The sequence below is a fragment of the Neofelis nebulosa genome, chromosome 2, assembly GCF_028018385.1.
Source record: "Neofelis nebulosa isolate mNeoNeb1 chromosome 2, mNeoNeb1.pri, whole genome shotgun sequence".
Lineage (NCBI taxonomy): Eukaryota > Metazoa > Chordata > Mammalia > Carnivora > Felidae > Neofelis > Neofelis nebulosa.
Genome location: NC_080783.1, coordinates 207,067,960 through 207,095,078, shown reverse-complemented (window position 1 = coordinate 207,095,078; position 27,119 = coordinate 207,067,960). Strand labels below are relative to the sequence as shown.

The 27,119-nt window shown below is 37.5% G+C and overlaps 2 protein-coding genes across 44 annotated transcripts in view; one reads left to right on the top strand and one right to left on the bottom strand.

The window, feature by feature from the left end:
• Positions 1 to 27,119, bottom strand: part of EIF4G3 (eukaryotic translation initiation factor 4 gamma 3) — a 320,627-nt gene that overhangs the window by 66,878 nt on the left and 226,630 nt on the right. For 30 of the 37 annotated variants that reach the window (XM_058718790.1, XM_058718783.1, XM_058718773.1 and 27 more), the window contains 6 exons: positions 21,092 to 21,180; positions 16,810 to 17,056; positions 12,263 to 12,396; positions 10,355 to 10,474; positions 9,862 to 9,972; positions 4,561 to 4,731 (listed from right to left, as the gene is read on the bottom strand). In XM_058718790.1, the coding sequence (XP_058574773.1) occupies positions 4,561 to 4,731; positions 9,862 to 9,972; positions 10,355 to 10,474; positions 12,263 to 12,396; positions 16,810 to 17,056; positions 21,092 to 21,180 (872 nt within the window). The remainder of the gene's footprint in view (positions 1 to 4,560; positions 4,732 to 9,861; positions 9,973 to 10,354; positions 10,475 to 12,262; positions 12,397 to 16,809; positions 17,057 to 21,091; positions 21,181 to 27,119) is intronic. The other 7 variants (XM_058718791.1, XM_058718767.1, XM_058718771.1 and 4 more) reach the window with 1 other exon arrangement.
• LOC131505336 (uncharacterized) overlaps positions 20,226 to 27,119 on the top strand; it is a 45,935-nt gene continuing 39,041 nt past the window's right edge. For 4 of the 7 annotated variants that reach the window (XM_058718798.1, XM_058718797.1, XM_058718799.1 and 1 more), the window contains exons 1-2: positions 20,236 to 20,303; positions 26,228 to 26,345. The gene's annotated coding sequence lies outside the window, so the exon portion shown is untranslated. Of the gene's footprint in view, positions 20,304 to 26,182; positions 26,346 to 26,799; positions 26,922 to 27,119 lie in introns of all 7 variants that reach the window. The other 3 variants (XM_058718795.1, XM_058718794.1, XM_058718796.1) reach the window with 3 other exon arrangements.

The window sequence follows — 27,119 nt, the reverse complement described above, 5'->3', positions numbered from 1 at the left end:
TCAACAAAGGCGCAAAGAAAATTGAATAGACAAAGGATAATCCTTTCAACAATGGTGCTGGAACAACTAGATACCCATAAGGAAAAGAAGAAGAAAAAAAAAAAGAACCTAGATCCATACCTTGCATGAAACACAAAAATTAACTAAAACTGGATCACAGACCAAAATGTAAAACATAAAACCGTAAACTTTTAAAAAATAACAAAGGAGAAAAATTTTGTATTCTTGGGTTATGTAAAGATTTTTTAGGATACGACAGCAGAAGTACAACCTCTGAATACAAAAGTTGATACATTCCAACATGATCAAAGTTAAAAACTTCGGTTCTACAAGACACTATCAAGAGAATGCACCAACAAAACAGACTGGGAGAAAATTCTTGCAAACCACATATTTTATAAAAGATCTGTATCCAGAATATATGAAGAACACTCAAAAGTCAATGATAAGAAACACCACCACCCACTGAAACAGGGCAAAAGATATGAACAGAAATTTTACCAAAGAAGATATAAGAATGGCAAATAAGCACAAAAAAGATGTGCTTATTCAATATTTTATTCATTTGGAAATGCAAATTGAAACAAGGAGATGCTACCACACATCCATCAGAATGGCTAGAATTTATAAAGCAGAAAATAACAAGTGCTGATGAAAAATTAAAACTCTCATGCCTTGCCAGTGGAAATGCAAACTGTTACAATAACCATCTTAGAAAACAGCTTGGCATTTTCTAATAAGGTTAAACCAATATCTACCACACAACTTATGGATCCCATAGCTAGGATCTGACCCAGCAATTGCACTACTAGGTATTTAACCAATGGGTACAGGAGTGCTATTTCAAAGGGGCACATGCACCCCAACGTTTATAGCAGAGGTATTGACAATAGCCAAAGTATGGAAAGAGCCCAAATGTCCATCAACTGATGAAAGGATAAAGATGTGGTGTGTGTGTGTGTGTGTGTGTGTGCATGTGTGTGTATATATATATATATATATATATATATATATATATATATATGCGCACACACCCTGGAATATTATTTGATTAAAAAGAATGAATGCCTGCCATTTGCAACAATGTGGACGGAACTAGAGTATATTATGCTAAGCGACATCAGTCAGTCAGAGAAAGACATTGTAAGATTGCACTCATATGTGAAATTTAAAGAAACAAAACATATGAATACAGGGGAAGGGAAGGAAAAATAAGACAAAAACAGAGAGGGAGACAAACCACAAGAGACTCTTAAATACAGAGAACAAACTGAGGGTTTTGGAGGAGAGGTAGGTGGGGGAATGGGCTACCTGGGTGATGGGCATTAAGGAAGGCACTTGTTGGAAAGAGCAAGGGTTTTATATGTAAGTGATGAATCACTGGGTTCTACTCCTGAAATCAATACTACATTGTATGTTAACTAACTTGAGTTTAAATAAGTTAATTAAAATAAAAAAAAAAAACAACCTTCAAATATCTTCACATATTTCAGATGATAATTTAAGCTAAAAAATAGGATTAAAGAAGGTTAGTTATTAATGTAATGCACAGCATGGTGACTGAAGTTAATACCATACTACATATTTGAAAGCTGGTAAGAGGTAGCTCTTAAAGGTTTTCATTACAAGAAAAAAGAATTTGTAACTCTGCATGATGATAGATGTTAACTGGACTAACTGTGGTGATCAATTTTGCAGTACATACAAATGTTAAGTCATTACAGTGTATAAACAGTATACATACAGTGTATAAATCAGGTACAGTTAACTGCCTTCCAGACTACTGAACTTTAGCTGCAGAGACAAGGTAACTGCAAGTGAAGTGACGGAGCAAACAGGAGGTGGAGTAGGAGCCACAGGAGGGAGTAGTTTACACACACGAGAGGTCAGAGGCAATGGTTAGGGAGCAAATGAGAATTGAGCCAGGTTATGAGGAACAAAAATAGCGAGCTGAGCGACTGCGTGTCAACTGTACTTAAATAGAAACTGAAATTAAAAAGAAAAAAAAAAAACAAAAAAACAACTACCCAAGTGAAAAGAAAGGGAAGAAGTCATTTTAGAAAGGGAAAAGGACGGAGTTATGTGTGAAGGTTTTCTTTGGGGACTAGAGAAAAACAAGGAAAGACCAGAGGACTAGTGTGCAAGTTGTAAGACAAAAGGAGGCATTTATTTATTTATTTATTTATTTATTTATTGATTGATTGATTGATTTATTTGAAAATGAGGTCATTAAAGACCGTTTAAAAGCTAGGGTGGAGAGCTCAAAATCAGTTGCTCAGGCAGAGGAGTCAGGCAGAAGTGGCAGGAATGTTGTAGCAAGAGAAGAGAGACAGGAGCAGTAACCTCAGGAACCACCTGAGGAACCAGGACGTGTGGTAGGAGTCTAGACGTGTCATGAGAACCCCCTCATGGAAAAGATGAAATATTACGATCTAGGAAAAATACGGCCATTGGTATTATTCATAGTGTTATTAGAATCCAGTGGCAGGAATGAAGTCCAAGTGAAAGAGTTTTCTGGAAGTGGAGGTGACAACAAAACCACTGTTTCCATAAAAAAGGAAAGGCACAGAATTAGCAGGAGTTGGGGCGCCTGGGTGGCGCAGTCGGTTAAGCGTCCGACTTCAGCCAGGTCACGATCTCGCGGTCCGTGAGTTCGAGCCCCGCGTCGGGCTCTGGGCTGATGGCTCAGAGCCTGGAGCCTGTTTCCGATTCTGTGTCTCCCTCTCTCTCTGCCCCTCCCCCATTCATGCTGTGTCTCTCTCTGTCCCAAAAATAAATAAAAAACGTTGAAAAAAAAAATTAAAAAAAAAAAAAAAAAAAAGAATTAGCAGGAGCACAGGTGAACGTGATGTGCACCTATGCAGCAGAGAAAAAGGAGAGGGAATGGAACACAGATGCTCCGGGACTTAGAAGAAAAATTCTCAAGAACAAGAGAACTGTACCCGTCCTAAAAAAGAAGTCTATTAATTCTTCACTAGATTTGCTTTAGTCACTAAGGAAAACTTAGCCAATGAATGAATGATACATCAATGCAATATTATTATTATGTTTCTGAAATAACCAACAATAGGGAGAACTCTGGGTAATTTAACTTCTCAAAGCTTCAGTGTTCTCATACATAAAAGAAGGACAGTCTATTGCCTCCTTGGTAGCTGCTACAAGAATCGAATGAAGTAAGGTACTTGTATTAGCGCCTTAACTACTAAAACAAGACCTCATCTTCATCATCAATGATAAAGATTCAGCAGGAATTCTAATTCTTTGCAAGCTATTTAGGCATGTTATCATTAAGCACTTCTCACAGGGATTGGAAGGAGAGACGCAGAAGGTTGTTTTTTTTAAAGCTGAGATACACTGAAAAGAAATTCAGGAAAGATTAGGTACTTGATTTCAGTGAATTTGGAGAAGGGCGTACTTACGGACAAATATCTGGGGCAATCTGTAAAAAGATGAACAAAGGCAAGTAGCCAATTAAGGTTCGAGAGCATGGCTTTGTGATGAATAAGTTCATCTTGGTCTTGACTTCATATGAACAACTGCCATCGGTTAGTTTATTCATTTAACAAGTATACTGAGTAAATACTATGTATGTGGTTCTGCGTTGGTGTTGAATCAAAATCAAGATTTATAAGGCACACTCTGACCCAGGAACATCCTACCGAGTACCCAAGTGGGCTCTAGGGAGCATGCCAACTGCTTTATAATACTTTATTGAATTGTTACAATAATCCAATGAGGTAGGTAATATTAGTATCTTCATTTTACAGTTGAGATTAAAAACCTGCCTAAGAGAACTTGCATCTGTCTTCAGGGCTAAAGCTTTGATTGCTATATTAAACTATTCATGTTGAGAGGAAAGGTATTTAAGGAATGAGACACTGAAAAGTCAGCATATGACCTGTGATGCCTGGCTCTGACAGGTGCAAAATTCAAGAGGAGACTCTAGTCTTGGTGCCTAGAAGCAAAAACATCCAAAAAAGATAACAGAGCTAACTTAAGGACAGGAAATGACATTGTATGTATAGCAAATGATGAATCAAGATGACATAATTTGACAAAAAAAAAAAAAAAAAATTTGTTTGGATTAAAGGAATTCATTCAATTTACCCTAAGGAGTTCTGCAGGAAGGTATGCATAGAAAGATGCAAAGAATTCAATTTTATTCCAAAAGACTAAAACAAGATTGGTTTCTCAGTTCGAACTTATTAGAAACGAAAGCCTGACAAGGAGACATAAAGCAATATGCTAACTAGACTAGCATAGGGTACTCACTGAGAACCTAAAAACACATTTTTAAGAAAAGCAAACATTGATCTAAGCCTGAATAACTGAAGTCTAGGACATATAACCCCTCTAGACATAGAGTGTCTTGAAAAACAAACACAAGAGATATCTGGCACCCATTATGCTAGACCTTTTACGATAATGCTTTTAAAAGCAATAAAATTAAAGTCTTAAAAATCTCTACATATACTAATAGGACAAAATGACAAGTTAAAGCAAATTAAAACAACAGCATTATAATTCCAAAATAATGTTAGAATGTGCTTCTAATCTCACCTGGGTTTTAATGTTTTCAGGATCCTCAGCTTGGCTGTCTCGTTTTTGGCTGGGCTTCCAGGCATTCTCTGCCTTTTTCAGGTGCACATCTTCTTTCACAGAGACTGTAATGATCTTCCTGGGCTCTCTTCTCTGGCCAGGTTGAGATCTCCGCGGTCCAACGTTCAACAACTAGGACAAGAATATTCTTTATTGTATCTACAGAGAGTACTTAAAATTTACTGCCTCTTCTGTGCTGTTCAAGTCAAGCCTGATGATCACACCAAGCACTTCCTAGATGTATAAAGATGGGTATTAAGCACTCACTTTAGATGTGATCTTTTGGGGGGGCGGGGGGATGTGAGAGGACAACCTTAGAATACCATCAATGTAATGTTCTCCACTACTACCGTTTTTAACTCTGAAAATAAAGTGATGAAAAATTATGTCTGATACTGCTATTGTTTCTAACAAAAAAGACTACCCTTAAACTGAAGCTTTATTTTTTACTTATTGTGGGACTTTGGACGGCTGACTTGAATAATCATAAAAATTCATAGGCAGTAATCATCACAGTTACAAATCTACTTCAAAAACTAGGTTTCTAAACTTGCAGCATGAAACGAAAATGCACTTTTATCACAAAAATTCTCTGTAGTGTAGACACTCAGCCTTACTACAGATTTTAATGGATCTCTCTAAGTTCCTGCTAGAGTCCCACCCACTGTACTCATTCTGTTAAAAACCATTTGCTGGTATGTTGTAATGGTCGTCAAGTTACAAACGGTTACTGCAAGAGATAATGGAGGAAAAGTTACACGCGGTGTATTAAAATATCCATAATACTTGTGATTTTAAATGCAAGGAAATAAGTTTTTAAGATTAAACACTTGGGTTGATACTAAGTTCTGCTACTCCCAGATCTGTTGCATACTGACAGCCTTTACTTTCTTTGATATACCATTTTCTAAATGCTGACTAAATACTGTAATTAGACTTCAAGAGGGAAGACAAAAAACTTCACACAAGACCTAGAGATCAGAATCATATCTCTTCTAGTGCCTCAATACTGCCCTTTTGAATGTATATAAAGCTTCAGAGAAGGAAGCAGAAACTTAAATTTCATGCTTTATATATACTGAAAACAAAAACAAAAACAAAAAACAGGTTCTAAGAGATACATGGTCTTAGTTAGGCCTAAGCTCATAAGCCTGAAAGCCTTTCAACAATAATTATACTTCACCATCTGCCCTAATTAGGACTAGTAGTATCAAGGATGTATCAGGATCCAAAGATAGAATTTCTGGGCAATACAAACCGATTTTGTCAAATACATCTAGCTAAGCACTCAGCATAAAAGACACAATTTCAGAATACTTAGCAAACGTTTAAAAACCTGAGGTCAGATAAATGCAGAGGTACCACACACGGTATAAGTAAAAAAGAACTGAATGAAGAGGACCAAGCCGGAAAAGCACTAACAGGGAATGGTGGCTAAACTGGACAGTACTACCATAAAAATACTTATTTGTAACTGAAACATTGATATAGTAGCCCAGACAAAACAATTCTGATAAGAGAATGCAGTAGACCGATTATCTGATTTTTATAATTCAGGTTATATTCTAGTGTTCACTTACAGGAGTTAAATCTTTTTCAGTACTTGAATAAGTTCATATAAACAATTCTATCACGAGACACTCAAATTAATCCATGCATGTGCATGTAAGAATTTGTTAAGAACAAAGACTAATGGGTGTAATGAAAGGTAATTATGTCAAAATCAGGTAAGAGCCATAGTAAGCATAATTTGGGATCTAATTTTAATTATGTTTGAACGAACTAGGAAATTTCCATTTCCAGAAAGTACTGGAAACATCAATGAATATGCCATGAAATCTGAATCTACAAAGTAAATATGACTTATGCCAGGTGCCTTTACCAGGTCTAAGTATGTACAGATTTCAAGCGAGCTGCATAAAATATAAAGATGTGAGAAACATTACTAAATAGATAACAACATTTGAAAGGAAAAAACGTTTTGAAAAGGTAACATGAGCTGTTAGTCCCAGATAAAGAGTTGGTTTATCACCTATGTGCAAGCTCCCAAGGCAACCTTAAAAATTATTATTTGGCTCACTGGCTATAACTAAGACAGATACTGTTCACAAATATTTATCCAAGTATATTGAGTCCTCAACGGATTTATTATACTTATAAATGCTTAACACACTTGATAAATTATTCTCTAATATACTCATGTTTACACTACCTGGAAGGACTATGGTACAGCAGAAAAGAGAGGCAGATTAGAAGACAAAAGAACTGTGGACTTCTGAGTTCAACTCTGCTAATTGTAAGCAAAGTTACTGTGAGCCAGTCTCTTAACATTGTTGAACTTAGGCTTTCTCATATATTAAATGCTGGTCCTACCTACAAAGTTATTATGAGGATCAGAGACATACGGGATATAAAAGGACCTTAAAAACTAGGTAAGGTGGGGCACCTGGGTGGCTCAATCAGTCGGTTGGGTGTCCAACCTCTACTCAGGTCATTATCTCACAGCTCATGGGTTCAAGCCCCGCATCGGGCTCTGTGGTGTCAGCACAGAGTCCACTTCAGCTCCTCTGCCCCTTTCTCTCTCTGCCCCTCCCCTACTCTTCTCTCTAAAAAATTAATAAACATTAAAAAACAAACAAACAGGTAAGTGATCATCATCAATAACAAAAAAGAAAAAGAACTTTTTAAAAAGTGGTATCTATAATGGTATAATTACCCTTAAATACTTCATGTCCTTTGTATGTGTGTGGAAAACAATACAATTGTGAAATGTATCGCATCCTTCAGAAGATGTGCCATATATAATGAATGATTTATTTATTTACTAAACACAAACAAAACCCAGGATCCTGTATTATGAGCTAAGGAGGACATATTTAATGAAAAACGAAGCCTGTTAAAAGACAAACAATCCTGACTGGAAGAGGAACTTCCAGGTTGAAAGAGGAATTTTAAGGTACAATGTGTTCAGGGCTCAGGGTCCAAAAATATCACAACTCAAATGAAGCATCAAAATTTGGCATCGATAAACTAGTAAGCTGCAGATTTTTTTTTTCTGACGAATTTAAGTTTAAACTTTTTTACTGACTATCATGTATTTCTCTTAAATGTATTAAATAAGAAGTCATACCCATCTCTGCTTTAGAATTTAGTACACATCGCTCTTATCTCCTTCAGAGACTGTTAACCTCAAACTCCTCTGCTTACCTGGATTAATCAAGGAAAACAGGACCAATGTTCATCCTACCCAGTTTTGAAGAAAGATAGGCAAGTGTTCCTTTAAGGACGGAAGGATGATATAAACTCAGAAAACCTGTTTACCCCTAGGATTTTTATAATAGCTCAGCTAAATAAATGTGAAATTACTAGTCTACGCCCACGGCCTCTCTCTCAATACATTTCCTTTGGGGCACTTTCTGTGATGTCTACCCAGATTACTATTAAAATTAGCATCACAATTCCTAAGTAATTTGACTTTTATTTATTTATTTTAATGTTTTATTTATTTTTTGAGAGAAAGGGAATGGGCAGAAGAGGGGCAGGGGGGAAGGGGGACAGAGGATATGAAGCAGGCTCTGCACTGACAGGCTGACAGCAACGAGCCTGATGTAGGGCTCGTACTCTCAAATTGTGAGATCATGACCTGAGTGTAGGTCAGATGCTCAACTTCGTCTGAGCCATCCAGGTGCCCCTAAGTAATCTGACTTTTAAAAAACTACAGAGAGGATACTGCCTGAGTGCTTCTAATGGATATGTACGTTACTATCCATAAAAAGACCTTTATGTTGGAAGATTTTATGTAACTGCATATGACATGTTAAGACAATTGCTATGCATTCAACATATTTTATAACCCCTCTTTTGTAGGAAAGTTCATACTAGGAGTCATAGTTACTTCAGCCACACCATGAACCATACCTAGTAGATAGCAAGATCTTTGGGTGGTAATCATTTATAAGTCAATTGGGAAGCTGGGAAAAATGATTAGAGGAAGTTCCGAACCAAAAACTATGAACAGCAGGGCTGCTGCTTTTTCCCAAACAGCATCCTTAACTGTTCCTTTATATGTTAGACATCTACATCCTATGAAACTCCCATCTGAATCTACAACAACATACTAAGGGAAGCAGCACAAATTAAGCAAAGAATGTTTGTTAGCTATGGGAGATGCTGGAAAAGTAATTACTTGCATTAAGGCTTAACATATCAGTATTACTCTGATGGGTCTCAATTTTAGTATGCTAAGGACAGATGCTGTTAACCAGAGACAAATCAAAACAGCAGCGACGTTATTTCCGACGTGTGGCAAAACGAAGGTATAAATCAAAACCGAAACCAAAACACAAACAAACGCTAACAGAAACACAACTTTAAATCACCAAAAACGGAAATGCTGAAAAATAAAGCATCAAATGGTTTCTAGAAAGCTGCTTTCCAAGACTTTCTGGTGAAAGACTTTCACTCTTTAGAAAAAAATTTTAATTTAGTATTTACAGAAAATAAAGATTCAATTTCAATCCCGTGTGAGAACAGAATATCACACACAGAGATACCTTTAAGATGTTGATGCTCACTAAAGAATATGCTTCAAATTACGGATATTTTCTGTAGGTTTTGCAAAGCCTCCAACACATTGTAGGCACTGAGGTATTTTCAATTAGTGTCTGGCTGCAGGCAAACAACAAATAATTCAAATCTCTACCAAGTGGCAGTAGTTTCTGATGATACAGTCTTATTTCGAAACAGGTTTCAAAAGTTGCCATTCCAGAAATAAAAAGGTGATGGGGAAATAAAAAGTGTCACCTTAAATAAAAATATTTTTACAAACATAAAATAAAGTTGTCTTAACAAGGTGATCTGCAAGTGAATACCAAACCCCCAGCTCCTCCCCAAGTTTCAACGAAGCGCTCTCAATACCATTCCAACGTGGGGGAAAAAAAGGTATTCATATCATCGGCAACCTTCCCCCATGCTTTCTGCAAGTCTACAAAGCATGGAGTAGGCACAGCCTGCCGCATCCTGCACAGGGCAGTGCCCCAGCATAACTCCACTGGTGATGTCACTTCTACCGCTGAAGAGCCTGCTACTGGGGGTGTAAAGGCAACCTGCAGTTTACGAATACTGCACTCTTTTGTACGTGTCATTTGTTCATATTTTGACTTCACAACCTACAGTAAGTGAGAAGAACAAAACAGAAGATATCGTAACACCAGAGACTCTTGTTAAAAAAAAAAAAAAAAAAAAAAAAAAGATTCAGCGCACCCCAAGAGGCAGGCTCTTCAGGGGTGGGTGCGACATCGCCAGTGGAGCGCAAGCTGGGGCTTTGCTCTGTTCCAGAATTGGCGATCCATGCCTGCTCTGCGCTTTGCAAATCTGTAGAAACAAAGACAAAGAGATGACCATTAGCTGAATGTCATCAGAGATCTCAACTGTATCAGGGGACCTCAAAACAAAACAGAAATCCTATTTAAGTTCGGCTCTATTTTTAATCCATCTGCAGTTCATTTCAATGGAAAAACATATGAAAAAAAAATCGAGACCAAATTAATGCAGACCAACTTCTCTCAAGTAAAAATGACTCAAATGTATTCTTTATTTGCTTTAATGTTAGTATGGAAAAAAGGAGAGTCTTCACCTCTTCCACTTCTTGGTTAGGAGAATCAATGAAAAAAAGCCGTTCTCTTGCTGTGAGACAAGATGTCATGAAGTCTATGACAGTTTGTAACTAACTGGGTTGTAGGAAACTTGCACTTACAGGTACACCTCTTCCACCAGGGGTTTGCCTTCCAAAATCTGCAAAGGCTGGAGTAAAATCTGGTCCTCGAGGCAAAATCCGAGGATCCAGAGTTCGCATTGGCAATTTGGGTTGGTTGATCTGCATGAAGAAGCAAAGGAAAGCTTAACACAAGTTCCAAAGCGTTCAGTGCCAAAAAGGCAAAAACCTAGACAGAAAAGATGGATCAGCTAAAATGATAAGCACTGGCTTTCTGAGCGAGCGAAGTCCTATGTGAACCATGGTCCCTCCTCCAGACTAGCCTTAGAGCCCTTAGGTCAGCAATCGCTTTCTGGTGCCCTGGGACTGATTAGGCCTAAAAATTCCCGAGGGGAGGCTAAACACAATCAGTAGACTGGCTTACCAGACACTCAGGACCAGCAGAACGGCACAAGAAGAGCTATGAGAACCAATGAACTAGGAGCAAATTTGGGGATTTTTTTCCAGGATATTCACCAGGACATCATAGCAACTTATCTAGAGGAATCCTGCCATAGCTCATTTTGATTTTCTTGCTGTTGCCTTACAGTTAGTAAAGTATGTATTTTGAGTGACAGTAAGTCTCTAAAGGAGATATTTTTCATGTGTGAACACCATTTAAAATCTCACTTGGTTTGCCTTATTAATTGGAGGTATAGACATATAATGTGACTACAGACTAAAAAAGCTAAGTAGCTCAGGGAGAAATCAACTAATAAACGAATGCAGTCAGAAAACTATTAGGAAGACAAGAAGAGATATTTCCTAGAGGATAATCTAATTTAAGTGTATATAAAACCTCCCCTTGTAAAGTAGTCTCAAATGAGCGCTACCAAATAAGTACCTAAGAGAGATTTAGATACCAAGAGAAATAAGAAAACCTATTGCTTTAAAAGAGGAAACTAATACAAATATGGTCTGGATAAGCAGCTGCTGGGAATCTCAAAAAGAGGGAGATCTCCTTCTGTAAGATAGTTACCATCTACACGTCACTAAAGATTAATAGTTTCTTTTTAAAACAGAAGTATTTTATTTTTTTGAGAAACAGAGTGAGACAAAGTGTGAGCAGGGGAGGGGCAGAGAGAGGACACACAGAATCTGAAGCAGGCTCCAGGCTCTGAGCAAGCGGTCAGCACAGAGCCTGATGCGGGGCTCGAACCCACAGACTGTGAGATCATGACCTGAGCTGAAGTCGGACGCTCAACCGACTGAGCTACCCAGGCACCCCAAAACAAAAGTATTTTAAGCTTGGTCACTAGCACTGGTTCATCACTGATGTGTATACACACACACACACACACACACACACACACACACACACACACACGTGTGTGTGTGTGTGTGTGTATAGTTACTTGGGCAGATACACATCTGACTCTACTCTTTTTAATTTAATAAAGACAAAATAAACACTGTACTAATTTCCTGTATGCACCATTAGGATCAGATGTTAAAAGAAAGGGTGCCTATTTATTTGCCAAAAGTGAAGATGAATCACTGTAAGTATGTATTAGGGAAATTCTGAGATACAATCTGACCTGTCCTCAATGCCATTCTAATTCTATACTGAAATTTTAGAACAGTGAAGAAAGAGCTCCATATCACTTTAGCCATAGTAGCCCAACAGACAAACGTTTTTCACCATATCACTAGGCAACAACTGGAATAAGCAGACAATCAATTTTAAAACTTCACCACTCAAATATGGGCCAAACCCCAAGGTTACAGCAATCTGTAGTAAACCTCAAATCCAACAGCACTATGTAGGAAAACTATAATACATGAACATATATTAGAATTCAAATACATTCAGTCTAACAATTCCTAAAAATTGCTCATACTTCATATATTTGTACTGATAAAACCAGTTCCCACCAGAAAGACATAGCTTTCTCTGAGTTTGTTGCTTACTTTGTCCAGAACCACGTCACTGATGGGAGGCAGGCCCTCTGGTTTCTGTATACAGGCTGGCATGAACTGAAAGTCCAGCAAAAACTCCCTGTCATACTGCTTCTTGCCCTCAGTATCAGCAGGCTTCCAGGAATCTAGAAAAAGGGAAGTAGGCAGACAAGTGTCTATAGGGTCATTATATGTATAACCAGTAAGAGTACAAATTAGATTACAGTACTGACTTTACTTTGTCACAGACAAACACAAAGCAAACACTGAGCTACAGTCACAAAATGTCATGTAAAAATTTCAAACTGCCATTTGTTCCTTTATCCCTTCTTGGATACCTTTGGATAGTAAACTGACATTATTACAGAAACCACTTAATATAAACTACCAAGCCCTTCGGTATCTCAGAAATAAGGAATCTAATAATACCCTTTGGTTTCATATAAAAGGATTCTTTGGTTGTTCACTTGGAAATATTTTGGGGGGAAAAGGCAAAGGACACAAAACAAACACAAATAACTTATTTAAGATTCTGAAATGGCTAAGCAGTTAAATACATTTTTTTCCCCCGACAATGGTTTATTCTATTTTGGAAGTATAGTTGACTTACAATATTGTATTCATCTCAGGTACACAAGACAGTGGCTCGACAATTCTATACATTACTAAAGGCTCACCACAGTAGGTGTAGTTAAGCATCTTGTCACCGTATGAAGTTAATGTAATCTTATGGACTATGTTCCCTGTGCTGTACTTTTCATCCCTGTGACTTATTCATTTTGCAACTGGGAGTCTGACCTTCTTCATCTGTTCACCATTCTTGCCAACCCCTCATCAACCTCCCCTCTGGCAATCACAGGTTGTTCTCTGTATTTATCAGTCTATTTGTTTTTCTATTTGTTTGTTTTTTAGAGTCCACATATGAAGTGAAATCGTATGGTATTTGTCTTTTTCTGTCTGACTTATTTCACTACGCAAAATGCCCTCCAGGACCATCCATGTTGGTGCAAATGGCAAGATTTCATTCTTTTTTTTTACAGTTGAGTAATGCTTCAGAGTGTGTGTATACACGCATGCATGCACATACTCATGTATACACACACATCTTTGTCATCCATTCCTTTATCAGTGGACACACAGGTTGCTTACATATCTTGGCTATTGTAAACAATGCTGCAATAAACATGAGGGTGCATGTATCTTTTTGAATTTCTATTTCTGTTCTCCTTGGGTAAATACCCAAAAGTAGAATTACTAACTCATATGGTATTTCTATTTTTAATTTTTTGAGAAACGCCCATACTGTTTTCTATAGTAGCTACAATGGCAATGGTTTTATTCCCACCAGTAGTGCATGGGGGTTCCCTCTTCATAACCTCACCAACACTGTTACTTATTTCTTGCTTTTGATGCTAGTCATTCTGACTGGTGTGAGGTGGTATCCCATCGTGGTTTTGATTCGTAGTTCCCTGGTAATTAGTGATGTTGAGCATCTTCTCATGTGTCTATTCAAGTCCTCTGCCCATTTTTGAACTTGGATTATTTGGGGTTTGTTTTGTGGAGTTGTATGAGTTCTTTATGTATTTTGGATAATAACCCCTTAGCACTGCTGACTACAGTTTACTGTGAAGAAAATAATGTACTTGCTTGCTGAGACAAAACTGGGAAGGCACATATTCCTCAAAAATCCTGACACACTCTTGATTTTTTATAAATTGCATTTATTGAAGTAATCTCTACATTCAATGTGGGGATTGAACTCATGACACCGAGATCAAGAGTCGCATGCTCTCTTGACCAAGCCAGTCAGGCACTCCTCAGAGTTAATACGTTTAATATTAATTTTAAATTAGTTTTTTGCCATAGCGTTACTTTGTTACTATGACTATTGTTACAGCTATCATTTCTCATAATCCTAATTTCATTATATAAAGTTGGAGAATTTCTTGAAATTTTTGTTGGATCATAAAAGCAAGTCACAGCATTTTTCTTTTAATTAACAAAACTTTCATCAAACCCATGCCCCAGATCACTTCATGATAATACTACTTTATATTAGTGGTTTTTAAGGTGGAGGTGATAGACTCATGATGGCCTGTGAGAACACTGCAGATATTTTCAACCAAATCCTCATTACCTTATTGTATTCATTAAAAGGCAGACAGTTTATTGGGATCTAAATTTTATTTTCATTTAAAAAATTTTTTCAATGTTTATTTATTTTTGAGAGAGAGACAGAGCATGAATGGGAGAGAGGAGGAGGGAGAGGGGGACATAGAATCCAAAGCAGTCTCCAGGCTCTGAGCTGTCAGCACAGAGCCTGATGCGGGGCTCAAACCCACAAACTGCAAGATCATAACCTGAGCCAAAGTCAGATGCTTAACTGACCAAGCCACACAGGGGCCCCTGAGATCTAAATTTTAAACTGCCCTTTTTCTAGTTATTGCTAGTGTATGTTACAGAGGCAAAAGGCAGTTTAGTGTTTCAATACAGCTGGGGTCTATAGTTGTGCACTTCTTCCTTGCCAAATAGAAGGATAAGAATGTAACTGACAGGGGGTGCCTGGCTGGCTCAGTTCGTAGAGCATGCGACTTCCGATCTTGGGGGAGGCAGTTTGAGCCCCACACTGGGCATAGAGGTTACTAAAAATACACTCCCCCCCCCCCCCCCCCGCAGAGATATAGCTGACATGGTCCTAAACATGATAAGCGTCTCAATCTCCTGAAGGACTGTTGGTAGCCACAAGTACTTCGTGATATGATACAAGCCTAGATTTTTAGAAGTAATTTCAGTACATTAAATCCTTAAAGTTAAAAAAAAAAAAAACTTACTATAGCATGGCCTTACAATTTCATAAAACCCATTAGCAGCAGTTTACTGGTAGTGAAAAGACCACTATATTAAGGTGGTATCAATAATCAGTGACTTTCAAACATTTTTGACTACAACTCACAATAAGAAATATAATGACTTTATGACCCAGAACAAATACATATATAAAAGATACAAAAGTTTCTTAAAACACTGTCTACCCTTACTCCAGTAATGCACTGACATTTTTTTACTGTTCTCCATTTTATTTAAAAAATTTTTGTAAGTTTATTTATTTATTTTGAGAGAGAAAGCACGAATGGGGGGGAGGGCAGAGAGAGAGGAGAGATAGAGAGAAGCCCAAGCAAGCTGCACACTGTCAGTGCAGAGCCCGATGTGGGTCCCGGACCCATGAACTATGAGGTCATGACCCGAGCCGAAGTTGGACACTCAACTGAGTGAACCACCAAGGTGTGCCTCTGTTCTCTATTGTAACAAATGCTGGTTGTATCTCACTAATTTCACAGCCTATTAAAAGGGTTAAAAACAGCAGTTTGAAAAACACTGTCTATGGATTATTTGTGAGGTCTGACATTTTACAATCCAACCCTACCTCACACAGAAGTCACTCAGATTTGGCTAAGAAAAACTGCACTCATCCCAAACTTTCTATCAAATGAACCACCCTGCCCCACATATCCATGCAAACCTCTCTATTAATCTCAAAGTCAACCGCAGTTCACATATACTGGGATAGAGGTTTTGTGTTTGGACAGTACCTAAAGATGAAACACCCTCTGAGACATAGCATGGATTTCACAGGGCACAGCACCGCAGGTACATAGGAACTGCTTCTGATTATCACAGTTCCGTTCTACAGAGTGATTTCTGTCAACAAATTTCTGTTGTGAAATTAATTTAGTGAATTATAACCAACATTGTTAAATTCTTTTTTTCTTTTCTTCCCCTTAAGTAGACTCCATGCGCAATGTGGGGCTTGAACTTATTATGACCAAGACTCCTATGATCAAGAGTCGCATGGTCTCCTGACTGAGCTGGCCAGGGACCCTGTAACCCAACATTTTTTTTTTCTTTTTAACTTTTTTTTTTAACGTTTATTTTTGAGACAGAGAGAGACAGAGCATGAATGGGGGAGGGGGAGAGACAGAGGGAGACACAGAATCGGAAGCAGGCTCCAGGCTCTGAACCATCAGCCCAGAGCCCGACGCGGGGCTCGAACTCACGGACCGCGAGATCGTGACCTGAGCTGAAGTCGGATGCTTAACCGACTTGAGCCACCCAGGCACCCCTAACCCAACATTTTTAAAAGAAGAGAATACAGTAAAAAATGTCAGTGCATTGCATGTAGTAATGGTTAAGTGATTAAGGCTTGTGAAATGATGAACACAAAATAGCACCGAAATAGTCCTTTCAAGTAAACTAAATAAAATTCAATTTCTCTTGTTGAGTCCCACCGGACTAGCACCGACTGAAATCCTCTGCTAGCAGCTCTTCCAATGCCAGTAAAGCAGAATACCAGCATCAGATATCACTTCTGCCCACACAGAACTCTGGATTTGCTAGTCACTAACTTATGCCTGCTAATCTATTCTGTAAATATTACTCTGTGACGAGACTCTTCCTTCCATCCAGTATTTCTCCACAGGAGCCAACATTTCTGTAAGGTGAATAGATAAGACACACATAGGAAGGTGGGGGGGGGGGGGGGGGGGATGGGATAGACTTACCTGGTTTGAATGAGAATGTCACCCCTTCACCAGAACTATCAGTGGAGCCTGAATTAGCATCTACTCCTTCACCCTCAGAAATACTCTCAGCACCATTACGTACAGGCTCAGCTTCTTCTCCATTTTCTTCCACAGTTTTTACTTTTTTTAGGTCGGAGGGTTCTCTTCCAGGATGAAACCCTTGGCTCATTTTATCCTGTTCAGATTCAAGTACTTTGTCGCCTGAAAGCTCCTCTTCAGCTTTAGGCTAAAGCATAAGTGAGCACAGAGGTTACATCATTTTTATCATGTAAATATGCACGAAGACCTACACGTATCCCCTCAAAAGGCAGGGGAAAACATGTCACTCAAAAAAAGGATGTCTGTGTTCAGCACATGGCACTAGAATGCTAGGTTTATTTAAAACACTTTTCTTATTTCATCTCTTGGGATACCGAAGACAAGTCATATGGCTACTGAAATGCTTTAACATGACTAATGAAATCTAAATGTACCAAAGGTTAGAATGGAAAGAACTGTTAATCCTAGTACTTGATGGACACGAAAGAGTCCTAGTCAGAAATCTAAATCAAGCACTCCTACCTCTGCCATTAATGCTCAACAAATATAAAAAGAAACACTAGAGGGTATTTTTTGTGCTGCCCTCTTGCTGCTAAATGGAGATTTTGATGACTAGAGCATCTGGGCCCCCAAAAGCTGATTATCTCTCATTTTACAAGGAAGCCACCTGTTAGTTAAAATCTATTTTTGTTTGCTTGTTCTCAGAATTCTCTATGGTTGTGACCTTATTCAAATTACATATGGAAAAGTGCTTGGCACATATTCCTCTACAGAGAAATCTGGGTTCTAGTGCATCTTACTTTTAAAAAGCAAAATGGAATGGAGGTTATTCACCAGATTATTTTTGACCACCATAGTTTCAGATATCAAAGAAAAATTAATTTCTTGAGGGCTATATATGAACCGTCAGAACTCCCTGAGGCAAAGTTCTCTATGAACTTTAAGTTCTTCTTTATCATGAAAGGTAAGTACTCTAAAAACAATTCTTTGGAACAAACACTCAGAGGAAGTAGGCATTCTAACTGACAGATTCACGCCAGAAGAGCCAAAAATAGAAGCTCTGTTGAATTCATTCAACAGAGAACTGTATGAAGGAATGTCATTTACGTAGGGGCACCTGGGAGGTTCAGTCCATTGAGCGTCCAACTCTTGATTTAGGCTCAGGTCATGATCTCACAGTTTGTGGGTTTAAGCCCCGCATCAGGCTCTGCTCTGAAAGTGTGGGGCCTGCTTGAAATTATCTGTATTGCCTTCTTTGCCCCTCCCAAACTCATGTGCGTACTCTCTCTCAAAAACAAACATTAAAAATTTTTTTTAAAAAATGTCATATACATAAGCAAGTGGTTACCCTAATTGCTTTATAAAATTGTTTTTTCAAAAAATTAAGGAGTTACAAATCCTACTTTGTTATATAAATGAAATATCTTAACAGGTATAATACTAATAAATTTTCTTCTAAACTACATCAGATCATGGGAAAAGACTACATTTTCAAATGCTGTAAATAAAAACAGATGGTTTTTCGGATTTGCTTCTATAACGAAAACAAAAAGTTCATGCAAACATGCACACACACACATACACCTATGTGCACGTTTGCTTTCCCCCACTCCCCTAAAAGGAAAACATTGTATGGAAATAATCAAAAGAAAGATGTAAAAATTTCAAGAAGACAAAAGCTGAAATGATTTCAGATCATGTAAAATGAAGAAAAATGTTATTTTAGAGAAAAAAAAATATATTATGTCCTCTACTCTGTACCTAAAATCAACAAGAGAAAATCTGTTGGCTATAAAGCAGAGAATGTATTACTTGGAAAGTTAATTTCTAACTAGAAAAAGAAGTATAAAGAAATTTGTTTCCATGGAAGACAAACCATACTTTAGAGAACACAGAACCACTGAAGTGTCTGAGGTACACTGTTAGAAGGATATTTTTCAAGGAAATCCACAAAATTAGCTGCATTAAGTATTTATGATGATTATTTTTCTTTCAGCTGGATGACGCTATATTAAACTAGTTTGTAACTGTCTAACAGTTTCTAAACTGTTTACTAAGAAAACCAGCTTGAAGCAAAGAAAACACCTTATGGGCTGGACTGTAAAATGTTAAACTTTTATAGGAACTTGTTAAAAGAAGAATTTAGTTGATAAAACTGCCTATTTAACTCATGAGTTTTTAAAGTGCTAGAAAAGCAGACCGACAACTATGTATGTGATAACAGAGGAAATCCACTAAAATTTAAAAAGGTATTTTAAAGATGCCCTGAGCATCAATTTTAAGATGAATCATCCTTCTAGCTATCCTTGTAGACTACAATTTATAGAATTTGATAAAATATTTGCAGTGATATAACCCAATATATAACCAAAAATATGCTGGAACCTGAAACACATTCTTTGACAGGCTGAGAAAAATCTATTAAGAAAAGGAGAGCTTGATAATCAGTGAAAACAAAGATAATGACCCCAGTATATACTAAACTACTCTAATAAATGCTCAAATTTAGGAAAGACAAGGAATTAGGATATCTGGAGGCAAAAAAAAAAAAAAAAAAAAAAAAAAGTCTGTGTGCAAATAATCAAAAATACTTTAAACCATAAAGAAAAAAGTGATGGATTCAAAATGAGCTGAAACAGTTCTCATGTATGAAGAATAACAATGTGAAGCAGGCTTTAGCAAATAATCGCTCATGGGCCAAATTTGGCCCATCAACTGTTTCTGTATTGTATGCGAGGTAAGGATGGTTTCTGCATTTGTAGTAGCTAAAAAAATTCCAAAGAATACTATATACTTTCATGAATATTACATGAAATTTAAATTCAATGTTGACCAATAAAGTTTTACTGGAATTTAGTCACAATTATTTGCTTACACATTATCTGTGGCTGCATGTGGCCTACAACAACAGAATGGAGAACTGTGACAGGGATCATACAGCCCACAAAATCTAAACTATTTACTATCTGAACGGTTACAGGAAATGTTTGCCAACCTCTGATCTAAAGAAGAGAATGAATATCTGCAGGCAGAGTAGTGGTGGCCTTCCCATTTAATTCAGTAATGCTTAGAAATCTAGCAAAGGAACATAAAGTATAACAAGAAAATGAATAAAAAATAGCGGAATCTAAAGAGTAACCAGGTTAGGAAGCTCTTACAGCTATACCAGGAATGTATGGGACTCCCCTGTCTCTGGAGGTATTTTATTCTCTGTAGGAGCAACATTTTCTTGTTAAACTGCAAGACACGTGCAGCAACTATTTGGCCCTCTACAAATTCCTGCTAATTCTTATCCCCTGATAACCACATTGAAATCGCTTCCGTGAAACATTTTAGTGGTTGCTATGGGACTGTGACATCAGTAGAGCATCATGTAAGAGCAGTGACAGGACAGGGGGAAGTAACAAAGGGGTACTGTGAACTGCTTCGGAAGGGTAAGAATTATAACTAGAAAGAAAAGCCTTTTGAAATAAATGTATTTAAAATCACTTCAAAATAATTTCTATATTTTAATGTTAACACCCTATACACTTATAAGAACTATTTTAATAAAGCAGACATTAAGAGTTCAAGAAAAAAGCAATGTACAGATGTTTTAGATTACTCTTGATTTATAAGATTCAGTATATAACATTCAGGATATGAAGATTATAGACTATGAATCTGTTAGAACACTCCTTCGGACTGACTCTGCCCTTGTTTCTGCCTCACATTGTCTCCTGTTGTGCTGTAACCTATAGCAAAATATGGAATGGTTTAGTTCAAACAGGCAAATCATATGTGAAAAGTTATATTCCTGGGATCCAGTTAGAAGATGACATATCCAAAATGAATTTCCCTAAAATGTACCTGACGATTTCTATCACTACTGCTAATGGGTATTTGAAAAAACTTTCCATTATTCTTTACCAGATTAGTCTTTCCATCCAGTTAATATAAGGACAAATTCAACTGATGGGGTTAAGGGATTAACCCAAAATTAAACAGTAACTTAGTTTTGCTGAAGAGACATTTTGAAAGACAAGAAATTGATGAAACTGAACATGCTACCAACAATCTTTTTAAAATTCTGTGGACTGAAAAAAAAAAAAAAAAATCAGACTATGTGCTCACGTTTCCTTGAAAAACAGGATCTCAAAAAAGAGATAAAAATATACACTTGTCTTGAAAATGGCCCCACAATTCCTAACATCAGCTAAAGAGATTTACTGCTGCCCCTTACCTCCACTTCTGCCTCCAACACCTCTTCAGTGGTTCGGGTCCGATCTTTTGGTTTTTTCCACATCTTTGGTGCAGTTACAGCTGTCTGAGCTGAAATACAAGATTAGGGCCATTACTTCCCACTGCAAAGTCATGTTTGATAATACTAAGTCTAAATGATACCTGTATTCAAATTTAGCACGCCAAATGAGGGCTTCACCCATACAGAAGAAACAGCAGAATGATCAAGTCAATAACTGGGTAGCTGTGGCCCAGACACTGCAATGGCATGTATCTTAGGCACAAATTGTTCACATCAGCACATACAGCCTTTCAACCAGTGGTTTAGGTTCATCCTGTTTCATGGTTAGGACATAGCCAGGCATATAATTCAGTATGTGGTATCTATACAAGAAATTGGCCTACCAGCCAATTCTAGACGTGGGTCTGCTTCTATTATTAATTAACTATGTGACCTAAAGCAAGTCACACATCTCAGGTCCCTTGCATATTCAACCACAAAGGTTAAGAGTGAGGTTAGATGATACCTAAGCTACAAAAAATATCAAATTCCAGCTTCTGTTTTTTTAAAGCCTTAGGGGGCACCTGGGTGACTCAGTCGGTTAAGCATCCGGCTTTGGCTCAGGTCATGATCTCATGGTTTGTGAGTTCGAGCCCCGTGTCGGGCTCTGTGCTGACAGCTCAGAGCCTGGAGCCTGCTTTGGATTCTGCGTCTCCCTCTCTCTCTGCCCCTCCCCCACTCACGCTCTCCCTCTCTCTCTCTCAAAAATCAATAAACATTAAAATAAAATAAAATAAAATAAAATAAAATAAAATAAAATAAAGCCTCTAGACAACAAAAGGACACTTTAAGATTTCATTAGCTAGGCAGCACTTCTACAACATTCAGTTCTCATTTCAGATCAGTCCTGTTGGTCTAGTCGTTCATACTGCTGGGGAGAAAATCAAGAAAGAAAACCTAATTTTTACTCAATTATTATTATATTGTATCAGAAGTTCTAGATGGAAAATTAAGCTCACAGAAGATTTTTTTAAATGCATTCTCTTTCCTCTTTTTTTTTTTTTGAGGTTTATCCACTTATTTTGAGAGAGAGACACAGAGTAAGCAGGGGAGGGACAGAGAAAGGGAGACAGAGAATCAATCCCAAGCACTGACAGTGCAGAGCCTGATGCGGGGCAGGGGCTTGAATTCACAAACCTTGAGATCACAACCTGAGCCAAAACCAAGAGCTGGACGCTTAACTGACGAAGCAACAGTTAAGCCCCTACAAAGGATTTTTAAAAACTCATTTGACTTGTAATTCCACAAAACCATTCAACACTTGGATGTGCAATTTAAAGACTATTTAAATATCAGAGAGCAAAAAGAAGCTATTAAAAGGATCCTACAGAGGCATCTGGGTGGCTCAGTTAAGTGACTGACTTCGGCTCAGGTCATGATCTCAGGGTTGTGAGATCAAGCCCAGCATTGCGCTCTGTGCTGATAGTGGAGCCTTCTTGAGATGTTCTGCACCCCCACCCCCTACCCCTCTCTGCTCCCTTGCCCCCTCCTTGCTCTTTCTCTCTCAAAATGAATGAATAAAGTTAAAAAAAAAAAAAAAGGATCCTATTGAAGGCAACACATGAGTCAACAGAGAAGTAAGGTATGACTGGAAGGTAGGTAGAAAGAAGAATCAAAGAAAAGTCCATTTAGCAAATGGAGACATTATCAAAAGAAACAAACACAAAGCTGAAGGCTACCATGTACTGTTTCCCTACAGAAATGTAACATTCACTCATTAAGACTAAACCAACCAATCTCTCTGAAGAGCCCACTCTTTTTTCAGAAGAACAGTACAATATGAACACTTACACTGTTCTAGGGAACAAGGAAAAGGAAACATTTAACATTCTCAAAATTACTGCACCATTATAAAAAATACTCTGTAAATCTCCTTTGTTACATACACCTCACTTTTTTATAACTAGATGGAAAAGCCTTCACCTCAGGGACTATAATAAACAAAAGACATTAGACCACTGTTAATCTTCCTTGGTGACCTATTCAAAGTAAATTATTTTCTCAAAGTATGGAACTAAGATTCTGGTAAACATGGGTGTAAACATGGGCAATTTGCTATAGTCTCACGGTCTTATATTGAATATGTATATTCAGGTGTGTATGTATGTAGTGGTCTCTTCTTTTTTTAAGGAACTTCTACATATAACCAGTCTATTTAATGTGCATCTCTTCAAAATGCTTGCGATTAATTCTGCTTCCACAGCAGAATCCTTTTGAAGAGTTACAGAGTTTGAGTGACACGTACATTTTATTTTTCTTAATTTTTTAAATGTTTATTTATTTTTGAGAGAGAGAGAGAGAGAGAGAAGGGGAGGGGCAGAGAGAGAAGGGGACAGAGGATCCGAAGCAGGCTCCACGCTGTCAGCAGAGAGCCTGATGCAGGATTTGAACTCACGAACCCTGAGATCGTCACCTGAGCCGAAGTTGGATACTTAACTGATTGAGCCACCCAGGTGCCCCGTACATTTTATTTTAAATTTTATTTCATACATGCTTAAATTTAGTTCTAAATTCCATTCACAGAATAGGGAAGACCACTTTATGAAGGATTCTTTGGTATGATATATACACTCATGAGTAGTTTCCTCTAACCAACAAAACCCAGAGATGTAGATCAACTGATTTTTCAAGAATATATCAACCATACCCACAACTCAAAAACATAAAAAACAATCACACGTTTCTTTCCTGGACAACATAAAACATTTAACATGCTTTTTAAAAAAGAGCTACTTACATAGCAGAAATTGTTACTGTTTAAGTGGCTACTTAAAGTTCTGATTTAAAGTAGAAATGCACAAAAGGAAGTGAGAGAAAGCACACACTTCTTTAGCAGATATGCAAGTCTTTGAAAACCTGAACACAGATACCCACATACCTAGTATCTGGTGAGACTGTGATATACAATCCCTCTCTTACCATATTGGTGGAGAGGTGCAGTGAACTTTGGTTGTGCTACAGCTGGGAGAAGAAAAGGTAGGAAGGGAGGGAGACAGAGGCATCAACGCTCTGATTTAACAAGACAATTAATAATGAATTAGCTAGAATAAGAGAATTATATCCAAGAGACCATCTTAAATAGTCCATTCCCAATGCCTACACCTTAGATTAGGCTCCTATTACTACATGATTAACTATAAGATGGTCTACCGAAGAGCTACAGGCTCCACACCAAGTTGCAAGCTTGAACTCATGAGAGTTACATGCTCTCCACTCATAAAATTTAAACACATATAAAGTTAGAAAAATATCTTATCTCTGAGATACCTGAATGCTTTCGCCTACTTGCCAGCATTTAAAAGATACAAGTATAGGGACACCTGGGTGGCTCAGTCGGTTAAGTGGCCAACTTCAGGTCATGATCTCACGGTTTGTGAGGTCGAGCCCCACGTCAGGCTCTGTGCTGACAGCTCAGGGCCTGGAGCCTGCTTCTGATTCTGTGTCTCCCTCTCTCTCTGTTCCTCCCCTGCTTGCAATCTGTCTCTCTCTCAAAAATGAATAAAGATTAAAAAATTAAAAAAAAAAAGATACAAGTATATGCACACTATATATTTAGTTTTCTAATTTTTGTTTTTTTAAATCAACTGCAAACAAGAATGTAAAGCTTTGTAGTATTGATCTTTCCGTAGGAACTGTCAAAACAAACAACTTAGTCAAAATTCCTGTATGTTCAATCTACTAAATTTTGATCAAGGGGGTAAAAAAACTTTCACAGATTAGTATTTGAAAAGGAAAATTTGAAAGCAAGTAAATCATGAAAGATAAAGCTAAATAAAATATAGTAAGAAGTAAAGAACTGTAAAAGGGTTTGATATGCATGATTTTTATTAAGTCACTTTAGCGAACAGTAAGTAGGAAGAAGGGCACCCGGGTGGCTCAACTGGTTATGTGTCCAAAACTTGATTTCAGGTTCAAGTCATGATCTCAAGGTTTGGGAGATGGAGCCTCTCATAGGGCTCTGCGCTGACAGCATGGAGCCTGCTTGGGATTCTCTCTCCTCTCTTTCTGCCTCTCCCCCTGGCTTTCTCTCTCTCTCAAAATAAATAAACATAAAAACCTTTGTTGTACGATAAGGTTCTCAATCTAAGAATAATACAGTTCTATATTAAAAAAAAAAAAGTAGGAAGAAAGAAAAAACTTTCCCAACTAGTCCATAGGAAGTCCACCTTCAGATGGAAATCAATTGCTTATGTTTCAATCTACTGACCAGGACCAAGTCACAGCAAAGATTTTTATGATCTGTTTCTAGTCATAAAGATTTAGCTTTTGGCTAGTTAAACTGGGCCAAGGGCTTAAAAAAAGATTAGGTTAAAAAACAAAAAAGGCAAAATAAAAAATTGTGCCCATACTACATTTATAACCATATAAAATACTTACATGAAGACTAGAGGGAAATGACGAAAAGTGTAATGCTAATACTCAGACTGTATCTTTGAACAATGGAGGGCTTTTCTCCATTCTTCAATATTTATAACAGTAATATAAAATTTGAAGAAACAAAAGAGTGAAACTTTTAAAAGTGATTTGTATTCATTGTTTCAAGCTTATTTTATCTTCTATGACTGGAAAAGGTATTTTGTTCTATAGTTTAGGACTGCTCTTTATAAAAATATACTACTAAAATAAAAATTTAAGAAATATTAACCTGATGGAGGATATTAGAATTTTGCTTGTGCTTTTTTATTTATTTTATTTTTTTGAACTTAAAAGTCAGACACTTAACTGACTGAGCCACCCAGGCGTCCCTATTTTATTTTTATTTTTTACATTAAATCCAAATCAGTTAACATACAGTGTTATAATGATGTCAGGGAAAGAATTTTCCTGATTCATCACTTACACATAACACCTAGTGCTCATCCCAAGTGTCGTCCTTAGTGCCCATCACCCATTTAGCCCATCCCCCCACCTAACACCCCGCCAGCAACCCTGTTTGTTCTCTGTATTTAAGAGTCTCTTATGGTTTGTCCCCCTCTGTTTTTATTTTATTTTTGCTTCTCTTCCCCTATGTTCATCTGTTTTGTTTTTTAGATTCCACATATGGCTGGAATCAGCATATGCTTTTTTGAATTACAGAGGAAGTAGGAGAACTCATGGAGCTCTATGAGAGAGAACATTAGCTCTGTAACAAGACGTGAAAACATCATCATTCCACATAGGTTAAAAGAATGTGAAAGAGGTGATTCCATGAGAGGTAAATTTTTAGTCCCAACATATTCCACTAGCTTTCTAATATAAATCTGAAAACCACTTTTACTAAAGATGCCATGCTGGTAAACTTGCTTCTCTTTACTATATTATTTCTACTTTATTAGTTATTTCTTCACTAGTCAAGTAGATACCCAGGAAACTAAAGGTTAATAAAACTTCAATTTTTTTTCTGGTGCCAAAAAGAAAAAAAAGACCTTTTCTACTTCCCCTTTTCTTAGCTCTCTGCCTAGAGAAAGCTTGTAAATCTCTCCTCTATCCCTTTGATATACGTGTAAATCTTTTTAAATGCTTAAAGAAGACTCTAGGCAGGTTTACAACTCAGGAAGTTTTATTTAGTGTGGGAGCCATCTCTCCCCTTGTCCTCATGAGAGTTACCTCTAGGCAACTACACACTTATCACAAACATACAAGAAGTTTAATTTCTCCTTTGGATAAAGGCAACTGACTAACAGATGGACACCCTAACTACCAAGAGAATTTGGGATGAACCAGAATAGTAACGGTCGGTGCTGGTATAATCCTACTACATGAAGACAAATTATCATTATCTTGAGAACATGTATGTACTGAATTATATTTGCCTGGCTTTATGAAAGGGTGAGATTTCCTTCTGTCTGCCATCTTATTAGTGGGTTGCCTGTGATGCTCATTGACGTCTTAATGCTTACTCAATAATAAATCTATCTTCCTTCTTTTCTACATTTGTGAAGACCATTTTCTGGTTCGGCAGGAGGTTTTCATCCCCCCCCCCTCCCCC